This window comes from Pseudopodoces humilis, chromosome 5 (genome assembly GCF_049639895.1).
Source record: "Pseudopodoces humilis isolate 2021_Gansu_Grassland_sample_001 chromosome 5, ASM4963989v1, whole genome shotgun sequence".
NCBI lineage: Eukaryota > Metazoa > Chordata > Aves > Passeriformes > Paridae > Pseudopodoces > Pseudopodoces humilis.
The window spans coordinates 70,731,530-70,753,360 of record NC_142204.1 but is presented as its reverse complement, the minus strand read 5'-3'; the positions used below and the strand labels follow the sequence as shown (position 1 = coordinate 70,753,360).

General features: G+C 47.5%; 1 protein-coding gene across 1 annotated transcript in view; it reads left to right on the top strand.

The window, feature by feature from the left end:
• Window positions 1-21,831, top strand: part of PLXNA4 (plexin A4) — a 423,238-nt gene that overhangs the window by 29,840 nt on the left and 371,567 nt on the right. The window contains exon 3 of the mRNA XM_088054749.1: window positions 14,684-14,866. Coding sequence (XP_087910875.1) covers window positions 14,684-14,866 — 183 coding nt within the window. The remainder of the gene's footprint in view (window positions 1-14,683; window positions 14,867-21,831) is intronic.

Genomic DNA, 21,831 nt, shown 5'->3' with positions numbered 1-21,831 from the left:
GGGCCGTTGATTTGCAAATTGGTGATGTTCACTCAGGTGATGAATGGTCTCAGGTAATACCTCTCTGCAAAAGCAGGATAATAGCTTATATTTAAGCAGCACACTTGACCCCAAATGCTTAGAAATTCACATAATCAGAGAAAAATGAGGCTGGGAAAAAAGGATTCTTATGAGGTCATCTGATTTACCCTGCTGCCCTACTTATAACGCTTCTGACAGATGTTTGTCTCACCTGTTCTTAACCTCTGGCTATGGAGAGGGAGAGGCTATCTCTCTCCCTAAAATCTGCCTGTGCTGCGAGGAAGCTTTCCCTCATGTCGAATCTAAATCTCCTCTCTGGATTCTGAAGCCATTCCTGCTTATACAGTCAGAGGGCACCTTCAAACCCTTTGGCTCTGTGGACATGTGGGGTGTTGGCAAAGGCAGGGCTGTGCTGGAGGGGAAAAAATAGGCTTCTTAGAACAGAAAACCAGCTTCATGTTGGGTAAAGAAGGCTGTGGTTTCAGTGTCCTTCATAAACTTTGTAACTGACCAGCCTGATCTAGTTGAAGTTATCCCTGCTCATGGCAGGAGGCTGGGCTAGATGAACTTTTAAGGCTCCTTCCAACCATTCTGTGGTTCTATGACACTGTTGGAAAATGCTGGATTTCTTTAAAAAAGAAAAAAAAAAGGCAATTTGAGAGGAGGATGGAGATACAAGTGTGTCATTTCTGTACAGGAAGTGATCATTGGGGGATTTGTTGCTTGTCATTACAATGAAATAAGATGAACGGGTGCATTTTGAAGCCTGGTGAGAGTTCTACTCCCGGCATGCTCAGCAGAGGAGGCAGGGGAGCCTTCCCTTCTACCCTGGGGACCAGGCAGGTGAGCTGCTGTGAGACAAAAAGTGTGGATGAAGAAGAGGAGGGTACTGGAGGCTGACCCCAAAGCATCCAGAGGGTGTCAGGGCTGTGGGGAGACGGAGAGGAGCAAGGGATCCTGATGGAACTTTGGCCGGCAACGAAGTGCCAAACCCGGGGTGCTGCTGCATGTGGCCCTGGCTGTCAGCTCAGGAGCTGCTCACATCCCAGGGCTGCTCTCCTGGGAGAGCCTGGGTTCCTCCTCAGCCTGATCTGCCTCCCAGCCTAGGAGACTCCAGTCCCTGCCATGAAAAGGTGTCACCTCCATCACTGCAGCTTCTACCAGATATGCAACACCAATATCTATCCAAGATAATCAAAGTGTCAGTCCCCAGCTCCCGCCTGGCTTCTGCCTTTTGCTGGTATTTTCTTTTCCTTTTGGCAGGAAATGGGGTTTGACTGTTTAAATTGCTGTATTCAGTCTCTTCCTGTTTTTCATGGCAGCGCTGTCACTTGTGGGAGAACAGAAATGTTTTCAAAGCTGACCAGCCAACAAAAGGCCCTGTGTGAAGAGCTGGGCAATATTTTCCCAACACTTTGTTACCAGAAGTGGATGTTTGGGTCCCAAGCCATTGTCTGACGAGTGACTTGGCTGTAAAGGCTTCCTGTGCTTCTGGTTGGTAACTCCCCAAAACCTCTTTGCAGATGCTGCTGGTGAAATCTCTGAGAGTCCTGCACCATCTCCATGCATTTGTTCCTCAAGTGGGCTCTGCTCTCCTGCTCTCTCCTGCTCTCTCCTGCTCTCTCCTGCTCTCCCCTGCTCTCTCCTGCTCTCTCCTGCTCTCCCCTCATCCCCTGCCCATCCCTGATGCCCACCAAGCAAGCACTGCTGTTGTCATGGGGTTTGGCTGGATTCAGGAGGAGTCTGTGGATTAGTCCTTCCATGCTGGGTGTGTTTGGAGGCCAGCTGGGTGCACAGACATTTTCCTTTGGCAGAGTAGGGATGAACCCTGCCTGGTCCTTGGGGATGACCCTTGGGCTCCCTCCTGCTCAGTCCCACCAGGTTAGAAAGGACTATTTTCAGCTCAGGTGGTGGAAGGATTTGTGTGTATGGTATGGGACAGTCAGCTTGACTCCTGGGAAGCGCAGAGATGTCCAACATTTTCCAGCCTATTTCATATTCCTCTTCCTTCCAGGGCCTCTGTTGGTAATCAGTGGTGTTAACAGGTAGGGCCAAGATTTTCCAGCCTATTTCCTTCGAGGCTTCATCATCCCGGGTGTTAACAGGAGACAGAGCACCCCTGAGACACGAGGATGGGGAGCAGCAGGAGGTTGTTTTACAGGGGGGTTGGCTAAGGCACAAAACCACAGTTTGTAGCCCAGGGACTCCTGGATCTTAGTGTGGTACCCATCTGTTGCAGGGGCAGGAGGGAATATCTTCCTTGCTCTTACATTCCTCTCTGGCATGGTGGGTAGAAGAACAGGGTCATTTAGAAAGAAGGACCAGCTGGAGCTGCTGGAAAGAAGGGGTGTTTTGAGGGAAAAAAAATCACTTTACAAGCAAAAAAGCAGGAATTGTCAGCCCTATCTATAATTTCTTCCATTTTCCCTTAAAAGTGAAAGGCTGGGGAAAAAGGAGTTTTATCTTTTGCTTAGTCCTTGGGAAGAGGAATGTGTGGAAGGAGGTCCATGAAGGTGCTTTGGCATTTTGCACACCCACCCCTGCCCATTTCTCCTGCCTGGATGGGTGAGTACGTGAGCCTGACTCGTTCCCAGGGGAATGGATCAATCACAGGGATGAGTTATCAGTTTCATTTTACCTCATATTCTCCCTGTTTGCCAGCTGGGCTATCCTAAGTAAATCCCTGTGTGTGTCAGTGCCACTGGTGCTTGCACAACAGCACTTTTTACTCATCCCAGCTGGACAGACCATGCACAAGTTTTGTGTACATGTCTTTAGTCCAGATTTTACAGGCTGGTGTTTCTGATTCAAAGGCTTTATGGACAGCCGAGGTCAGTTCTTGGTCAATTTTTAACAGCGCTTTCTTCTTCTTCTTCCTCTGAAAATGCAAATGAGGGCAGGAAGCCCCCGCAAAAAACTCCAATGTTCAGACTTTGGAAGGGCAGTACCCTCAGAAATGCTGTAATGCCTCTCTGGGAATGCTGACTGGAGACTGGGAGCCGGAGCAAACAGGCTGGTGGCTGCCAGATCTGTGTTTGTGCACTTGGTCACATCGGTTTGTGTTGGATGGCGTGCGCGGCGTCTGTGTTGGCCCAGGGACCCGCCGGGCCCAGCCGCTGTGATAAGAGGTGACAAGTGTCCTCCTGCTGACACTGGGGGCTGGAGAGGGCGGAATCTGAGCTGGGGAGGAAGAGGGACAGTGGGTAAGGCTCTGGCTCAGGGTTTCTGCAGCTGGGCCCTGTGGTTTGAAAATCTCCCCCTGCACCTTCCGCCTCCAGCAGGCCTGAGCGGCACCTCCCCTGCAAAGCTGGCTCTGCTCCGGGGCGGAAAACACTTCCACAGAGAGAAATTCCATGTTATCTCCCCACGTGAGGCAGCTAAGGGAGCTCTCTCCAGGGACACAGCTGGTATTTCTCATGGTTGTGGTCAGTGGTGGACGTGGCCAGAGATGTCTGGGGCCGTGCTCCCCGGGCTAATGGAAAGCAATTGAGTTTGTGTTTCCAGTAAGGTCCTGGTCCCTCTGAACTGGGATTGAGAAATTCTCCCCACTGCTTTCTCTGCGAGGTGAGCCCAGGCAGCACGTGGATTTATCATCTCTTTTCCCTGGGTGATGGTTCTCCCTCCCAGGTGCCACCTCTCTTCTTTCAGCCAGCAGGGATAAGGACAGGTCCCTGCCTCTGCAAAGTGCTCTGCACTCCAGGCAGAGAAAAAAAGTGGCTTTTGATGCTCTGAGGGAGAGCAAAACAAAAACTCTTAATCCCCTATATCAACAGAAGCTTTCATTTAAGGGCTGTAAACCAGGGCCTAATTGCGTGGAGAGGATGATTGCATTTGAGATATTAAGTAGGTTTCTCAGTATTAAACACCTGTACTTGAAAGGATACTGTGTGACCAACGAATGCAGAAATAATTCTGGCAGTATTAATTCTTCACCCTGAAACCTCTCCTTCCCAAATCCTCATTGTCCTGGGGGAGAAAAAACCCCAAACATGCATTGGAAACAACCTTCTCAAAAATATTTATTTCCTTCCAAAGCATAAAACAGGAGGAAACCCTCTGCCTTTAAGTGGCTGGGTGCCAAACCCTCTCACAGAGCTGTTCTCTCACGTCTGAGTGACCCTGCTCACACAAAATGTTCATTGAGGGCAGAGCAGGACCCAAGGCTGCGGAGTGTTGTGTCTGAGATATTCCAGGCACAGTTCCCTCCCCCACCATCCATCTCATCCCTGCTCCAGTTGGCTCTGCCCGAGCAGCTCAGCATCACCCCAGGTCCTGCTGGTCCCCTCGTGTGCAGGTGAGCAAAGTGCCAGACTCTCCGTCCCTGCCCGCGCCATCTCCCCGCGCTCCTTGCCACACGGACAATTAGATTTATTTCTGGGAACTGCTCTTTGCTGCTTCCCCTGCCAGCAACCCAGGCTGTTTTCTTCTGTGGTCGAGCCCTGCGGTCGCCTGTGGCTCAGCTTTGCATTTTTGGAGGCCTCCACATGATCTCCTCACATTCTCTTCCGCGCCAGGAGATCGGCGACTTCGCAAACCTGACCTCGCGTTGCCTCGCCAGGAGGTCGCCTGGCAGGCCAAGGAGAATGCTTGTGCAAGAGGGTTTTTTTTTAAATTAAAAAGGAAAAAAGAAAAAAAAAAAAAAAAAAGGCAGAAAGCAAACCTCAGATGTCCTGGAAGAGCCAGAAGCAAAATGACTCCAGCTCCCTTGGCGAGGCTGATGCTATTTAAAGCAGCCGGAGCAGGGGAGGTTGTACAATGCCCATTCTGTTGAGGAGGGGGTCAAGGGGGTGCTGGATACAGCTTTGCTCTCTGGGATAAATCCTGCACAGACCCTTCCTCCCTCGCCTGATGGCAGTGGAGCTGTTGGGGTGAAACACAGTGCAGGGTCTGTCTCAGAACTTGGAGGCTCAGTGAAGATATTCAGCCTCTGGGAGCGATCTAATGCACGTGTCTATTTATTTATTATATCTATTTATGCCAGGAATATAAGAGAAGACTTATTTATTTTTCCCTCCCTGAAATTTCTCTGTTTATCCAAATTGCTTGGATGGGTCTCTATTGTACCTGGGAGGATAGCACAGATATTGGAAGACTGGGTAGAGTGGAGATGGAGATGAAAAAATCTGTTTTACTCACAGAGAGATATCTGAATCACATCTGACTGTTTTTCTGCCCCAGACACTCCCAGCCTGGCACCTGCATGGCTTTGCTGTCTCAGCATATAGTTTTTGCTCTAAGTTTGTTTGAGAAGCATTTTATTAGGAATGGGACAATCTTTGCCTAACCTGGCAACAACTTTAGGACAAAATTTGTTTGCAGAGCCAGCACAGACCTGGTTGTGTAGCTGTATCCAGGTTCAGGATGGAGCTGGAGTTCTATCCCTGGAAGTGTTCAAGCTTGGATAAGGCTTTGAACAACCTGATCCAGTGAAAAGTGTCCCTGCCAATGGCACAGGGTGGGTCTGACTGGTCTTTAAGTCCCTTTTCAAGCCAAACCATCCTGTGATTCTATATTTAAAGAAATACTCAACACTAGGAAAGGCAAGACACCCAGATAGGACTGGAACTAAATGGTAAAGACAGAGTTTCCTCTCTTTCCTCCATGCAGCACTGGGAGCTCATGTAGCTGATGGAACATGTGGGTGACATTAGATCAGTAGGAACAACATTGCATTTCCCCATTTCAATGTCATTACCCCGTCGTTGTCAGTGATCCAAAATATAATAGGATTTGTACAGCTGATTTATCCTGTAAACAAGCAATATTAGCCAGGCACGTATTTAGACAAGGAGAGAGAGAGTGGGAGAGGCAGAGTGAGGGAACGTGCAGCAGGGAATAATAAAAATTCACTCCTCCTAATGAGGGAATGACCCAGCACTCTTGGGTTGGGGCTGTTGGTTGGGATCCCACACCAGGAAACACAGGCCATGACTGTGATGGGTCCCTGCTCCCAGCGCTGGCTGCAGCCTCCCAGTTGCTCAGTCCTGCTTTCAGGAGCAGTTGGAGCTTCAGTGAATTTACACTGCCTGGTACCAACGCTCTGAATTCCTCAAGCACCGCGATCTGCACAGATAAGCGGCTGCAAGCGGGAGATTTCCCCTTTCAGGGCTCGAGTGCTTTAGTTTGTTGTTTAAACTGATAACCAGGCTTCTTTAAATTCATCTTCTGTGAGATGATGGGACCGGACACATCTTGATTCTCCCTGATACAGATGCCAGCCCTGGATCTAGACTCTGCATTATTTGTTGGGCAAGCCAAGCTCTCGCCACTTCCCGGTGCTGAAGAGCAGCAGCACATACATCTCACTCATTACAGCACTTAAATCACCTTTGCAGAACCGTGGTGAGGCTTAATTAATGCTTTTAAGAGGCTCAGGGCTCTCGGGGTGAAGGTGTTGCCTGCATGCAAAGCAGCCTTGTTGTTTCATTTCTGCAGCGCTGTTGGCGCGGGTGGCACTTTGCAGCCCAAATGATGATTTTTTTTTTTCCTGTGTAACAAAATAATAATTATAGCAATTGTGATGCAGTGAATTGCTGGTGGTGCCATCAAAGGGAGGCAGCCAGACTTTATCTGACCAGGTGCTGGTGTGTACTCAATAGGAATGAGAGGGCTGATCAGGGAAATGTGGCATCTTTCAGGATAAAATGCAGCACCTTCTCTCAAAGGTGTCTTTCTGCTTACACAAAAACCCCTTTTCACCTATTTCCTCTCTCTGGGACTTGTTCTCACTGTCTCAGCTACAGCAGCACCAGACAATATCAGTGCTGCTGTGTTTCAGGTGTGTAACAGAGCTTTGCTGCTGCAATAAGTTCTTACAGAAGAGCTCTAGCAGCTTATTTGATCAATACTTCCCTTTTGAAAAATCCCTAAATGCTTATTTACCCAACAGTCCATGGCAGTTTCAAAGGCAGAGTCTCCACACTCAGTAATCTCTCTTTTTTTATTTTTTTTTGGGGTGTGAAAAATTTTAAGTGAATTTTTCAAAGCCCTGATCTGAGAGCCACAGAGATTATATTCCTCTGTTTATCCTTCAGCGCCTCATCCTTATGATCCTCTGAGCCAGCAAGGGCAAGTTTATGGGACCACAGGAAAGCTCAGCTTCCTTTTACACCTTTTACAGTCACACTTGCTGCTCTCCAGGTCACATCCCCCATTCTGTGGGAATGAACCTCAGTGACCACACAGCTTTGGGGTGTGATTTTCACCCCACCTGCACGGCTCGGAACCGTGATGCTGGAAATTTTCCCAAGAGGTGGAAATGCAATATGCAAAAGGGAGATTTGGCAGACACACTGATGTTTGGGATTTGGAATGGGAAGATCTCCGTGAATGGAATGTTTTATTATCTCTGTCTGCATTGCTGCTGGAGGTACTGCCCCTTCTCTGGGCCTGCATCGGATTTTTGGAGTCTAACCAGGGCACTGGAAATACCACTTAAATCACAGTTAGATTTTTCTTCATGGGGACATGAACAATTTCCCTCGAATCACAACATCATAGAATTGTTAGGTTGGAAAGGACCTTAAAACTCATCCAGTTTCATCCCCCTGCCATGGACAGGGGACACCTCCCATTAGATCAGGTTGTTCAGAGCCCACAACAGCCCAGGGCTGCTTCCCAGCAAAAGTGGGAACTAGAGATGGAGAATAAACAGAAAAATCTTTGTAATTGCATCACCATGGCTGTGACAGGGCCAGCAGATGCTGAAAATAGGACTCTGCATCTCCAAGGTGTGACACAAAAAGTAAGGAAAGCAAACTTAGTGCCAGAATTGCTTAAATTTTGTAGTATTGGACTCTAGAAAATTTGTAGGGGCTCACTAATGGATTTAGCTTGTGCACATCTTTGGGCACTGTAATCACGCAGAAAGGCAGGACTTGGAGGATGCTAAATTTATAGCACAAATTTACAGCACAATTCCTTTTATCCAGAATTACTGATAATCACCCAGCTCTGCTGGGTAAAAGGTCTGAAGACTGAAGGAACCTGTTGCTTTCTGCAAGAAAGGCAGCCTCCTCTTCAGGAAATTGCAAATTTTACGACGTGGAGGAACATGGTGTAGACTGTTGCAAGCCTTACACTCACAGCAGAGCAGGAACATAAATGCAGGCATAAAAAGTCTGTACTCCATTAAGATTCTGCAGCACTCTGGAAACTTGACACCAGTCCTTGAACTGATGCTTAAACTACAGACCTAAAAACCAAACGCCTGTACCAGTTCTAGTCAATTTGAGTAACTTTCCCTCTTGTTCTTGCGTTCCTGAATTGTGTCTGAATGAAAACCTCTCAGCATAGTGGGTGCAATTTCCCTGTAATTGGTAAAGTTACTGTAACTGCACTGTCATTTGTATATGGTGACATGTAATTGCACAGTAACCACTGCTGTGGGTGCACAAGTGAAAAGCAGCGTGCAATTAAAATGTATTTCCAAATGCTGGCTCTTTATCCAGCTTCTATTATATCACAGAGCACCCTGGGGAAATGGGGCTGGGTATTTTTGGATGTCGTTAGACTCCAGACTGACTGCTGAAGAGGGGTTGGTTGGTGATCTCTGCTATCTTTGGTCGCTCCCCATCTCTTTGTCCACAAAAAATGACAAAAATCATTTGCAGATGACAAAGATCTACAACTGGAGAAACCTGCATCCTTTTCCTGACCCCCTGTCAGGAATGCCTGGGATGGGGAGGGCAGTGACTGGCATCAAATTCCAGGAATGATGTGGCAGGAGGGGAAAACCGGAGGGGCCGTGTCCATCGTGCGCTGGGATTTCAGAGCTCGGCACAGCAGCAGGATGAAACGTGATGGTTCTGCTGGAGTTCTGTGGGGAGAAAGGGCAGGTGAACCAAAATCCATTGATTTCACAGGAGGCAGCACGGCCAGGTGCAGAGATACTGCAGGAGGTCAGAGGGAGAGTCAGTCCAGCTTCAGGAATGCCAAGAACTAATGCTGTGGGCAGGGCAGAGCAGCGTCCAACCAGGAGCTCACCTTGCACTCAAACCATGCTCTAACCATCAGGAGAATGTGCACAGGCAAACAGGAGAAGCACAAGCCGTGGGTACCATCCTGCTGCTGTTGGAAGCCTTGTGTTTTTCAGGGAGATGCTTTCCACTATTTCCAGCTCCACTCTGTGGGGATTTATGGTTCACCCCTGCTGCAGGTGACCCAGACCCTAAATTTCTTAGCCTGTGCCTCTTCATATACTGTGAAGTTCCTGCTGAGAGGTTTTTCTGTGTCTTCCATCTCTCTAGATTCTTAGATATCCTACTGAGTGGACGTGTGCCCACCTTCACCCTCACTCAGCCCTTGCAGCCAGGCAGGGAAGGAGATCTTGCAGTCAAGTGGTGGAAAAGACCTTGGATATCTCCTTGCAAAGACTCAAATGCCTGTAACTGTTGATTTCTTACTGCTGTTGGCTCCCTGGCCCTGCTGGCAGCACAGACATCCATTAATGTGTGTTCCCTCCATCCTCTGCATCAGCCAAGCCTGAGATAACAGGAGAGAGGAGCCAAGTACCTGCCACCACATGAAGACAGGGCTGTTAGGTATTAGCTGCAAATCAAAGGCAAGACTTGGCCACTGGGACAGCCTTTATCCCTGGTGAGTCTGTGGAATTGTGTTGGAGCCTGCTGAGATATCTGGGAAAAAAGGCTCCGGTGCTTTGATTGAGGAGGAAGATTCTGCTGGAGTGAAAGCAAGGAGGAGTGAGGGGTGGCTAATCCTTTATCGAGGCTCTTCCCCAAATGTGGATTAGGCTGTGTTTGATTAACAGGGGCTGTCTCAGAGGCAAATACTGAAAGCAGATGTTTAAGGGACAATTGGAGCACTGTTTGCCCATGTCCCCTGACATTTGGTGCTTCTGCCACTCCTGCGATGCCAGCGTGCTTGCTCCTGCTGGGAACGAGATGAGGACAGGGAAGGAGGTGATGTAATCAGATCTCTAACCCTTCTGCTGAATTTGGGGGTTTTGGGGACTCAGCAAATCCCTCCAGGACTGAGCCAGTACCAGCCTTGGAAACCCATCCTCTCCAGGAGGGCTTGGATGTGTTAATTATTTATTTGATAGGTTTAATCCTGGAGGAGGCAAATGCCTGCCAGAATCCAGTAATTCAGGGCCATTCTTTTGCACAACCTTCCTGTTTCAGTGGTGACTGTGACATTTGGCTGCAGATGAAACCCTGGTTGGTGGCACAGGGAGAGGTGGCAGGAGGAGAGCACTACCAGGTAGAGAGGCAGCTGGTAGGACTGGGGAGGGTATTTGTGCCCTGGGAGCTGCCAGTCTGTCTCAGATGAAGATATTTTGGATGTGCAGAGCACCTTATAAACCTGTGCTCCTCAGTTTCCCTGGGGCAGGGTGGTGGTGAGGAATACTCCCGCATTTGCAAGCGGGAATTTGGTGTGGGGTGATGAAATGATTGATTCCAGCCCAACATTCCAACTGCAGGCCCCGTTTCCTTCCAAGTTACCTGCTGGCTGTGACTTTCTGGGTTGGATTTTAACTGCTCAGGATGTGAGAATTGCTGATATTATTCCCACCTCTTTAGACCTTCGCTTTGCCTCTCCCTGCCAACCCAGCCACTGTGGCAGCAGCCTTAGAAGTGAATTCATGCCCTCACCTCCTCCTTCATTCTGGAAAGTCGTTAACATGAAATTGCCAGGCAGAGAAGTTCCAGAGAGTTTAACGTGGCTACTTTATATTGCTGCTAGGAGTGTCTGGAATTGAAAATAAACCTGTGCTTGCAACTCCTGACCCTTTCATCATAAATCCAAACTTCCTTACGTGTCTCTCTTTGCTGCAGAAGATGACTGTATTTCTGTCTCTACAAAGGCCTGTGTGCAGCTGAGAGCCACAGCTGTGCAGGAGCCGGGTGGTGTTTATTTGTAGGGTTTTGCTTGCTGGCGTTTTTTTGGCAGATGATCCCCAGAGGAAATAACCCAAATACATTAAATGGAAATAGTTTTTGTGTGGCGTGTGGCTTGCTGGCCTTGCTCCTGCTCCTGGGGGAGGGTTGTCCACATGGCAAACCACAACGCTGTGATTGCTCCTCTGGCACCCAACCAGCAGCACGTGAGTGGACACACAGTTCTAGAATAGTTTGGGTTGAAAGTCGCCTAAAGGCCATCAAATTCCACCCCCTGCTATGGGCAGGGACACCTGCCACTATCTCAAGTTGGTCCTGTCCAACCTGACCTTGGACACTTCTGGGGATCCATGGGTAGCCACAGCTTCTCTGGCCACCCTGTGTCAGGGCCTCCCCACCCTCATCATAAACAATTTAAAATCTTTAAATCTAGTGTGACTCTACCTTCTTTAAAAAATCTGCCCCCCCCCCCATTTCTGTTTAAGTCCTTATAAGGACATGTTCTTCTGTAAATATTATCAGGGGGAAAAAAAGTGAAATAGTCTTGAATTTAATTTTGTGTCTGTGTGGGATTATCAGCCCCATTAAGGGTAAGTCTGAGCTCAGCTGGAGCCCTATCAGGTGGAGGAGGCAATTAGATTAATAAAATCTCAACAGGTTGGAGGCAGGCTGCAAATCAGCCACAGGTGTTTGTGCTAAATGCTGTGATTTCGGGGGCTGTGTCCTCCCAGGCTCCTACCTGGGATGGGAGCGGCTGGATAGTGTAGGAAGGCAGCCAGAGGAGTGTATGGATCCTTTCCACACAAAAGTGGAAATGTTGGATGTGGAAAAGTGGAATGGTTGGATTTGGCCGTGCTCCTCCAAGGAGGATGCCTCTGACTGTGCCAGCTCTGCTGCATTCATCTCCTTTCACCTCATGTCAGAATAATTTTCTCTGGTTTGGGATGGAGCTTTGTACCCTGCACCTTAGGTAAGATGTCTGCTGACACTATGAAGCTTTTCATCGTCTAGGTGGTGAGGAAAGTTGTCCTGTTCTTGAAAACTTTCCTCCCTTTCCCTTCTTTCTGCCCCTCGGAGTTTCTTGCTCTCAGGCTGAAGTGTTTCTTTTCAGCTCGTCAGGTCATTAGAGTGAGCACTTAGGCAGTTTGAAACACAAATTACGCTCGTCTCAGAGCTTAAGTGTTTCTGGCCAAATTTGACCTGACTTGAAGACCTGGATTCTTGGATCTTACATCCACAGGACAGCTCAGGTTGGAAGGACATCAAGGGCCATACATTGGGCTGAAAGGATTGTATTTAGGCTGAGGGGATCATTTGGAGTAGTTTCGTGGTCACCTGCCTCTGTTGGAAAGTGCATTTCCAGTTTGGTTGGGTGGTTCCTTCTCTGACACTCCTCCTTTACTCTGCTGATTATGGATTTCCATGTACCCGATCTGGGTTGCAGATTTATCTTGGACTTTTTGCTGATGTTTTGGACTAGCAGCATCCTGCCTGCTGCTGCTGGAGGCTCTTGATCTGCTCCCTAATTGCTCTTTGAACCGCTGTTTCAGCTCTGCTAAAAAGGGCAGTCCACAAACACTAATGACTCCTGCAGGCCAAAGCTCAGGCTAGCTGATCCCTCCTAATGGCTCTTTGAATTCCTCCTAGGTTTTATGTATTTATAAACACATTTAGGACACATTATTCTTCTATTCAGCAAAACCATCTGTAATTATTGCCCGTAATTGCTGGGTGAGGATAAAATGAATCAGCTATCAGGCTTTTACTGCTCGTGAACTCAAGCAGGGAGCATCACTTTTTTTTTAGTAGTGTTTCCAGGAAGATGTGAGTTTAGTGAAAGAAAATTGTCATGGTCCTTTAGTACTGATATATCAAAACTAGGCAGCCTTTCTGTACAGTTAATTATTGCTTTTCCGGGCCTTAGTGCAGCAAAACATTTTAAGTGGATGCTTAACTTGAAATCTGTAAGTGGCCCCAGAGAAATTAATAAAGTCCAACTGTTCTGGCAGTTGTGTGCTGGGATATTTAGAGTTTCATTTGATTTTTTTCTGTGGAGATCTGTGACCTGTATTAGCTTCACCTACCTTGATGATGCCTGACGGTGGAAAAGCTGCTTGTGCCGTGTTCCTGCTGTGTTTCTGGGACTCCCCGAAGCCCAAAGAAACACCCTTAGGGGATAATTGGACATTGCATTCATTTAAATGAAAGGAGCCCGGTGGAGCGTCTGTCTGGTGAAAACGCTGTTGAGTTCGAATGCAATGGGTGCTGGAGCTCAGGCAGCAGTATCGATGAATAGGGGTTTTTCTCTGGTTGTTTGGAGTTCATGGATAACTCCAACAAAAGCTGGAAAGTCCCCGTGTTAGCCGTGGAAGCTTCCTGCCTCTTCAAAGAACTCCAGGGAATTGCAGCATCACACTAAGAGGGAAAATTACAGAATGGTTTGGATTGGAAGGCGCCTTAAAGAGAGGAAAGATGGGCGCTAATGTCCTTAGAAACAACTCGATGGGTGAGGAGTCTTTAGGAGGAATGGGTGTTAATGTCTTTGAAATGGGGCTAAATGTCTCTACCAGCCACAATCCGAACAATTTCCTTACAAAACCCGGGAGCTTGAACTACGGTTTGAGCTCCTGAGCTTTAGGGTTGGACAAAAGTGTCCGGACAAAGGCAGAGGCCACGTGGATCGGCAGAACTCAGGCAGAACTGCTGAGATTTGGGGTGAAATGATACGTTTAAGGGGCGATATGTGGTAGGTGGGTGAGTTTAGGATCAAAGAGGCTGCGTCCTCTAATACCTGGAGAGAGAAATCCCATGGGGGCATGCCCCAGTGGACTCTCCCTTTATTCAAATGAAGTTGCAGGACTCCTGTCTCCTTTCTGGACACTGGCTTTTCACAGTGTGTTTTTTCACCACACCATCCAGTCCCACCCCCTGCCATGGGATCAGGCACCTCCCACTATCCCAGGCTGCTCCAAGCCCTGTCCAGCCTGGCCTTGGACATTTTCCAGGGATCCAGGGGCAGCCACAGCTTCTCTGGACCGTGTGTGCCAGGGCCTCACCACCCTCACAGCCAAAAATTTCTCCCCAGCTAACACTGCCCTCTGAAGCAATTGCCTCTTCCTGTGTCCATCCCTTGTCCCAAGTTCAGCTCTCTTGGATCCTCCTGAGGTACTGGAAAGGGCTTTAAGTTTGTGGTATTTACTTCCTACCATGATCCCTTCTGCAGATTTGGCCTGGGCTGACCATCTCTTGCTCAGACAATGCCCAGACGCTCCTTGGAGGATGATAATTTCCAAAATGTAACATAAACAGCCTTACTTAGTTTAGGATTAGGAGAGAAGTGGTTATTTATGGTTCATAATTGTGATCCTCACTGTTAGATCTCAGGTCCAGACTGTTTTATTATCCAGTGCAGATTTAGCTCAGTGGTTCTTACTCTGGATTTTTTTTTTTTTTTTTCCGGACAGAACTTGGGTATGTTTATGACATTTTCAGCAGATTTTCACTTGATTGGTGAGTCTTGACTGGTAGAACTGACTGGTAAAGCAGTAGGAAAAAGGCTTAATATAATGTATCCTGCTGGGCTGTCATTCAAGAGAACCAACTTTCCAGTTCTCCTTCTGGCTGTAACTCATTGAACAACTTGGGAGAGCTTTTTCTTTTTTCCACCTCTTTCTCCAGTTCTCCCTGATTTTTGTCAGCCTGCATAAATTACAGGCACGTTATGCAATGGATGGATACATCCCAAATGGCTAAAAAACTGGTGACTTCAGCTCTTTACCCCCTTCTTCTTTCTTTCTTTGCAGCTGTTAACAATTGATGACAATTTCTGTGGCCTGGATATGAATGCCCCCTTGGGAGTATCATCCATGGTGAGAGGGCTCCCCATTTTCACCGAGGATGGGGACAGGATGACCTCGGTGATCGCCTACGTCTACAAGAACCACTCCCTGGCTTTTGTGGGCACCAAGAGTGGGAAGCTCAAAAAGGTAAGACCCACGTGGTTCTCTAACTCAGATTTTCATATTTTTATGGTGATTTAAGTGTTGTGTCGAGCATGAGTTCAGTCCTTATCCTAAGGTGCTGCTGTTTTGAGGATAAAAAATGGTTTGGTTGGCAAAAAAAAACCTGTGTTTCAGCCTCAAGGGATAGAGATGATCTGAGAAAGGATAAAATCCTTCTTCCAAATGGTTATTCATCAGGAAATTAATGCCTCAGAAGTCAAACCACAGCCCCAGTCGCAGATGGACGTGATGTAATTTGCATCCAACAGAATTTTCTGTGTTCAGACCATCTCTAATTGAGTCGTTGATCACAGGGTGTCTGTGCATGCTGGAGAAAAACTGATTGGGGTTGAAGTTTGGGAAACAGGATTGATGCTGTGGAGATCTTTCTTCAGAGCAGTGTGACCGGGCTGTGATTTCACCACGAGCCCAGCACGGGATTAGCGGCTGCCACGTTGACGTCAGGCTGGGGGTTTGTGCTGAAGGAAATGGGTTTGCATCAAAGGAAAGCTGTGTCCTGAGCCATAAAGAGCTTTATGTTTATGGCTGATGCCACACAAACAGAATCAAGAGTGTGTTTGTGTTCCTCTCTGGGCATTCTCACTGGAAATGTGCCCATCACGTGGCCAGGGTTTGCCTTGTCAAGCACTTGGAGAGGCTGGGGAGGTGGAATCCTCTACCTGTGGCTTTCCCAAGGAAAGAAGAGTTGTGGGAAGTGGGGAATGGATGCTGCCTCCATTTCAGCCCCTCTGTGCTTGTCAGACAGTGCTGGTCTGAATGTTCAGCCCAGGAATGCCGTGAAACATTGGCTGAGCAAGGAGATGGTGGCTTTGCCACGGTAATGGAGATGGGGGGGAAGCTGGGAAGGGAGGTTGGGTAGATCCCTGCCATGTTTTAGGATGTTGTTTTCTCTTTAAATCCCTTTTGTGAGTAAACAGTTCCAAGTTGGGGCAAACGAAGTGCTCTGAAAAGGTGACCCACTGTGGCTTGTGGGGAGTGAAGGAGTTGTTTGTTCACAGATGCGTAGGGATAGTCTGGAATCTCTGGTTTTATTCCTCTACCTGTTTCTTCACTTGAAAACAAATCTGATCCGTAAATTCAGATGGCATTTCCCCCATACTGCGGGAGGAATAGGATCTTGCTCACTGGCTAATGTCTCTGGCTTTGTTTGAAAAGAGGAAAGGCTGCTCTTGCTTTTGAAAAAAAAATAATATGGTTGTTTTGTTGTGGTTTTATTATTATTTTTTTATTCAGGCATGTGAAAAAGGAGCCAAATTGTTTTTTAAATGGTCATAATAAAAATAATCTCCTCCCCTGGCTAAATAGGTTTGGCTTCCCTGTCATGTGTGATATCATAATAAACTGTTCAGTTCTCCAGTCAGTCTCTTGGAGGGAGGGAAATGGGGTAGTTGAGATCTGAATGGTAAATATCAAAAAGACTTAAACACTTAATGACTGCTCTCCCTGCACTCTTGTGAGTGGTTTTGGTTGGGGATTTTTTTTGGCTTCTGGAGAAGAAAACTCGGCCACAGCTCTGTCTTTGCCTTTGCAGGTCGTGTTGCAGAATCCAAGATCTGATTCCATTTTAACGGGGGAAAATAGGAGAGAAAGCTTTCTGTGCTTTATGGAGTGTGGTAGGGAGCAGGGACAGCCTTATAGGGTAAAGAATGACGAGAGGAGAGCTGAAGTGGCTGATGTAACTTGAGAAAGGGAATAAAATGAAGCTTTTTTCCTAATGTGCTGAATATTCCGCTTGTGGTAGTTCCCCCATTGGGTGAATTGGAGCAGGGCTGGAGCCTTGGGCTGAGATTTGCTCAGGTGAATGAATTTTCCCCAAAGAGGCAGAACACAAAGCAAAATGGGGCTCCACTAACCAAAAGTGTGATTGTTTTGGACCAGCTGATCCAGGCTCCTGGAAACTTTCAGGTCCTGTAGGTTCAGCCCAGTCCTTGCTGTAACCTTTGCAATCCATGACTTTCCTCCTCACATTGTCCTCCTCCAGTGCTCCCGAGGGTGTCTGACCCTGGAAGAGCAACCTGTCACCTTCTCTGTGAGGTTTGGTACTCAGGATTTTCCCTTGATGCTCCTTGACCCCTGCCATGGGCCTTTTGATGCTTTGTTTGCCACCTTGGCTCATCCATCAGGTGCTGCACTGGGATTGCAGCTCCAGCATAATCCATGATTTTAGCATGAAGTTTGTTTTCTGTTCAAAAAACAGTGGTAAACCGGAGAAAGCCTTCTAGGATTAGATGAAACTCCTGGAAAAATCCCAGGATTTTTTTTTTTTTTTGTGCTGTTGGGTCTTACCAGGCGTGTCACACTCTGCTGCTTCTCCTGGTGCAGTGCAGCTCCTCGGTCAAGCTGCAGTGGAATATTTCGGATGTCCTGAAAGAAGAGGTCTGAGATTATCCCCAAGATAGCAGGATTTATTCTGTGCTTGGAAGACTCGCTGCAAGTCATTACAAGATGATTTTAGAGAAAGTTTGCTGCTTTTTTTTCCTGCAGTTTCAGTATTTTCCTCTCTGTGTGGGTTTTTTTTTTTTTCCTTATGTATGAAAGTGGCAGACTGTGTATCAGATTTTGATTTATGTGATCCATGAATGCTCTGCAAAATACCCACAGTCATAAAGCAATATCTGCTAGTTGATATACAAATGTCACATGTGTCAAAGGAATTTATCCAGTGGCACACACAACTGAAGGAAAATATTGTGCTTTATGGGAACATATCATTAAAATGAATACTAGCAGAATATCAGGAGTCTGCCCATGTAACCAAGACAACAAAGAGAGACAGAAAAGGAAAAACCAAGATAGAGATAGGGTAGGGAAAGTGTGAGTGAAACCAAATGACACGGTTGGCCCCAGCTATTTCACTGCCCCAGGCAAAATACATTTTGCAACCCTTGCTCATTCACAAAGCTCCATGTGCAGTCCATCAGGAAAGCATGGAATAATGTGCTGGGGAAATATTCCCTCCAATTCTGCTGCCTTGTCCATGGCGCAGCCTGGCCCTGCGGAATGAAGAAATAAATAGGATAAAAATGAGGAGCTTCAGAAAAGGAAAAATTCTCCCAGTCCAAATCTAATACATAGAAACCACTGTCCTTGGATTAAAGGTTTAATGGGGATTTCTGGCTTCTTGAGGATGGAGAAGGATGGCCCAGGGAGAAGTTCAGTCTTTCACTCTGCCAGAAACTCCTGGTGTATCTCCATGTCTCATTTTCTCTCCTGCAAATGGCAGGGAATATTTTCCTTGCTCAAAGAGTGCTGGAGAAAATGAAAACATGAAGTGCTGTGAGGTGTGTGACCACCTCAGACAATTTAACTCAACAGATCAGGTCCAATGGAAAACCAGCTCCTGACCACTTGTGGCATTTTTTAAAGAGAAATATTTAATCTTGCTGTGCTTTGGTGAGAACCCAGTGTCTGATTTCCTCCTGTGCTGGCTGTCCCATGGTGTTCCCATGTGTCTGTACTTTGGTGATGAGTGTTCCCACAGTTTTAGTGTAATCCAGGGATCCTGATGGGCTTCCTTGGCACTGAACCTCTCTGTACCCTGGGGAATGCTTCAGGCAAACCCATGGCTGAAATGCAGTTGGCAACCCTGGGAGTTTTTAGTGATTTCTTTCAGGAGATGTAAAAAAAACCTCACTTGAGTTTAACAAATGTCTGTTTTGTCTCCCTGCAAACAGCACAGGAGCTATTCCTGGGGATGTTCTCCCTGAAAACCACTTTGCTGTAAAATGTGCCAAAATTTCCTGGCTTTTTATTTTTTCCTTTGCTCACTCTCTCATTCCATGCACAGCTCTTCACTCCAGTGGCAGGAGAAAAGCAGGGATGCACCCATGTGCTTGGTTTGGAATTTTTTCCCTGGTGCCACTTATACCTGGCGTCACTAAGGGAGCATAGCAGAATTCCATGTTCCTTGTATTTCTCCCCCAGGCATTTAATTTATGGGTAATTTCTTCTGTGCAGATCATTTCCAGTCAAAGAAAAGGTAAGAAAAACTTACCTGCAGTTATTCTGTTTGTAGGTGCAGGTGTAAAGGGAGAGTTGAGCTTACAAATGTCAGCCTGGGAGCAGCCCCAGGAATTGCATTTCTCACAAAACATAGCTCTGGTCTATTTTGAAATGTTTATTTATAATGGAGTAGTAGAAATTTTCCTTTATTTGAAACTTCCCTGTAAGAAATTGTTTGGTTTCTTTTTATTCCATACAAATATTTCACTCAAAGCCTTTTCTATGCTGAATTCCTTGCAGAGAGAGAACTTTAGCTTAAAAACCAACACTTTCACTCTGTGGGCTGTATTTCATTTTCCATCAAATCCAATCAGTTTGTGGTCTTTGAAGGGTTTTTAGATGTGGAATGTCGTGTGGGGTGAGGGTTTTCATTTGAATCAGACAACTCTGAAATCTGGCCAGCGCTTCCCACCAGGTATCAACTCTGTTTAAGAGAACATCCTCAGTATTTCCCAGTTCCATGGGTTATCCATGCTCTGGATAACCCTGAACCCTTGGGACTTCACTTTCCTTGGATCCAGAGGCAAAGCACCACAGGGAGAATTTAAAATCTGAGATTTGCAGTTCTCATTCTGGCCCCTCTCACAGTGGTGTTGGGGAAGCGCTCAGTTGTGAATGGAAGTTGTGAATGAAGGGCTTGGATGGGGCTTGGAGCAACCTGGTGGAGTGGAAGGTGTCCCTGCCCATGGAATTGGTGTCCCAGATCCAACCAGGGGCTTGGAATTCACCTCCCATCCGAGGAGCTGGAGCTGAGGTGGCAGCGCTGGCATTGCCACACGTGGCATGTCGGTCTGGTGGTAACTGCAGGCACAGCCACAGACCCCCACTGCTCCTCCAGGCCAGGGGGTTTCTGAATACACACAAAACCAGGAGCCTTGCTCAGTTTTGATACCTCCTGGAGGGAATTCTGCAGCTGACAGCTCTGTGTGAATGCCAGCAGGGAAACTCAGCTCCCTTCTCCTTCCCTCTGCTGCCTTGAAAGTCTTGGGGCTCTTTTGAATTTATTTTTTTCCCCCAGCTGTTTGGCAGGTGGACTTGACTGCTCTGAAAACTCTCTGGAGAGGCTCTGGCTCCTGCTGGGAAGATGGTTTCTGCAAGAGGGGCTGGTTCACCCTGGTCTCTCCTCACAGCTTCCTGAGCCAGCGGGAGTCCGGGTGCTTCACTGACTTGAGATGGAGCCATGCTGGTTCCTGTCAGAATTTGAAGTTTGCAGTGTCCTACCTTGATGTGCAGCCCCTCTTTGAGAGGTGGTTGCCAGCTTTAGATGCCTGGAAATCAGTTAATTTTTCTGGCTGAGGCACTCAAAGTCGTGGTTTTGGTAGCTGTGGCGAACTCGGCCCTCGGTACTCATGTTGGCTGAGAGGGGTGGTGGGAATCAATGTGGACATTGGGCAGTGGCACAATTTCTCCAGGGTCATGTAATAATCATTGCCTAGTGATCATAAAGTCCTAAAACATCACCTAAAAACGAATGGATTCTGTTCCCATGGGTGAAATCAAAGCTGCAGGACGTGCAAATAGGGAAGGTGATCACCTTGGGCTCCATTGCCAGGCCATATCCAGATACCACACCCAGTTTTAGGCTACTCAGAACAAAAGCTTTGTTGACAACCAGAACAAGTTCAGGAAAGGGTCAAGAGTCTGGCCAGGAGCTGGAGAACCTGCCCTGAGAGGAGAGGACAAGAGAAATGAGTTTAGTCAGGCTGGAGATGAGAAAATGTGGAGGGTCCAGGTAGCAGCATTCCCATGCCAACAGAGAGGTTGTTGAGGAGTTGGAGACAGGCTCTTCATGTTGGTGAGAGGATGTGGAACAGCAGGCATAAGTTGTCATGAAAAAATTCCAATAGGATATAAGGGAAAGCTTTTTGTCCATGAGGACCTTGAAGAAGCAGTTCCCGTTCTTGGAGACTTTCAAGGCCAGAGGGGACAGAACAGCCTGGTCTGACATCACAGCAGAACCTGCTTTGAACAGGAGGTTGGGTTAGAGACCCTGTGAGGTCCCTTCCAGCCTGGGTTAGCCTGAGATCCATCCTCTGCCCAAAACCCCAATCAGAGGGGCTCTGTCCAGGCTCTGCTGTGGAGCTGGTGTTTGAAATAGCCTCTATGGGTTCCATCACTGCAGGTGGTGGCTTTGCCTCTCACATCCTTCATTTCCCTAATTTCCATTCCTCTGGGACTTCCAGCTACAACATGTCCATGTCTCACACTGCAGCTTTTTGCAGCGTCTAACTGCAGTAGGAAAATTCTTTTTTTTTTCCTCCACCCTGTGACATGAAGGCTGCTGTTCCTGGGAAGAACTGGAGCCTGCTTTTTGGCAGAGAGCAATTAATTTTCCATGCCTCTCCTTCAAGTACCCCTCTCTACTTTCTGACTGCTCAGCAGTCTCTGTGCTGGTGTGTGGGGTTTGGCTGAGCTCTGCTTTCACTGGGTGCTTTTCCTACATGTACTGAGTGCTGCTCTTTTTTTTTTTTTTGGATATTCTGTTTTAGCTGTGACTCAGACTCTTGTCAGAGATGGAATCTTGTGATCATGCAGTGAGATTTGCAAATAACTGTCTAATCCCTCCAAACTCTACACTAGAAGTGCTGCACTGTGTGTTTTTACTCCCAGCTCCAGGAGAAAGAGCAAGCTCCAGTGAGCCCACTGCAGCAGGGAAGGCAGCAGGTTGTACCTTCATCTCTTCAAACCCTTCCTTTAGATGCAGTCTGCATTTGACAGCTTTGCAGAGCTGGATTTCCCCACAGAGGGCAGAGGATGTGTGTTGTGCAGGCAGGGGGACGTTAGTGACAAAACCAGACACGAGGAGAACAGGTAACAATGTCCTGCTGCTTGTACCTTGCTGGAATCTGTGGGTCCTGCAGCCTCCTGAGGGACAGCTGGCTCTGCTGCTGGTTGTCACCTGCCCTGTGGTGGTGGCAGGTGATTTT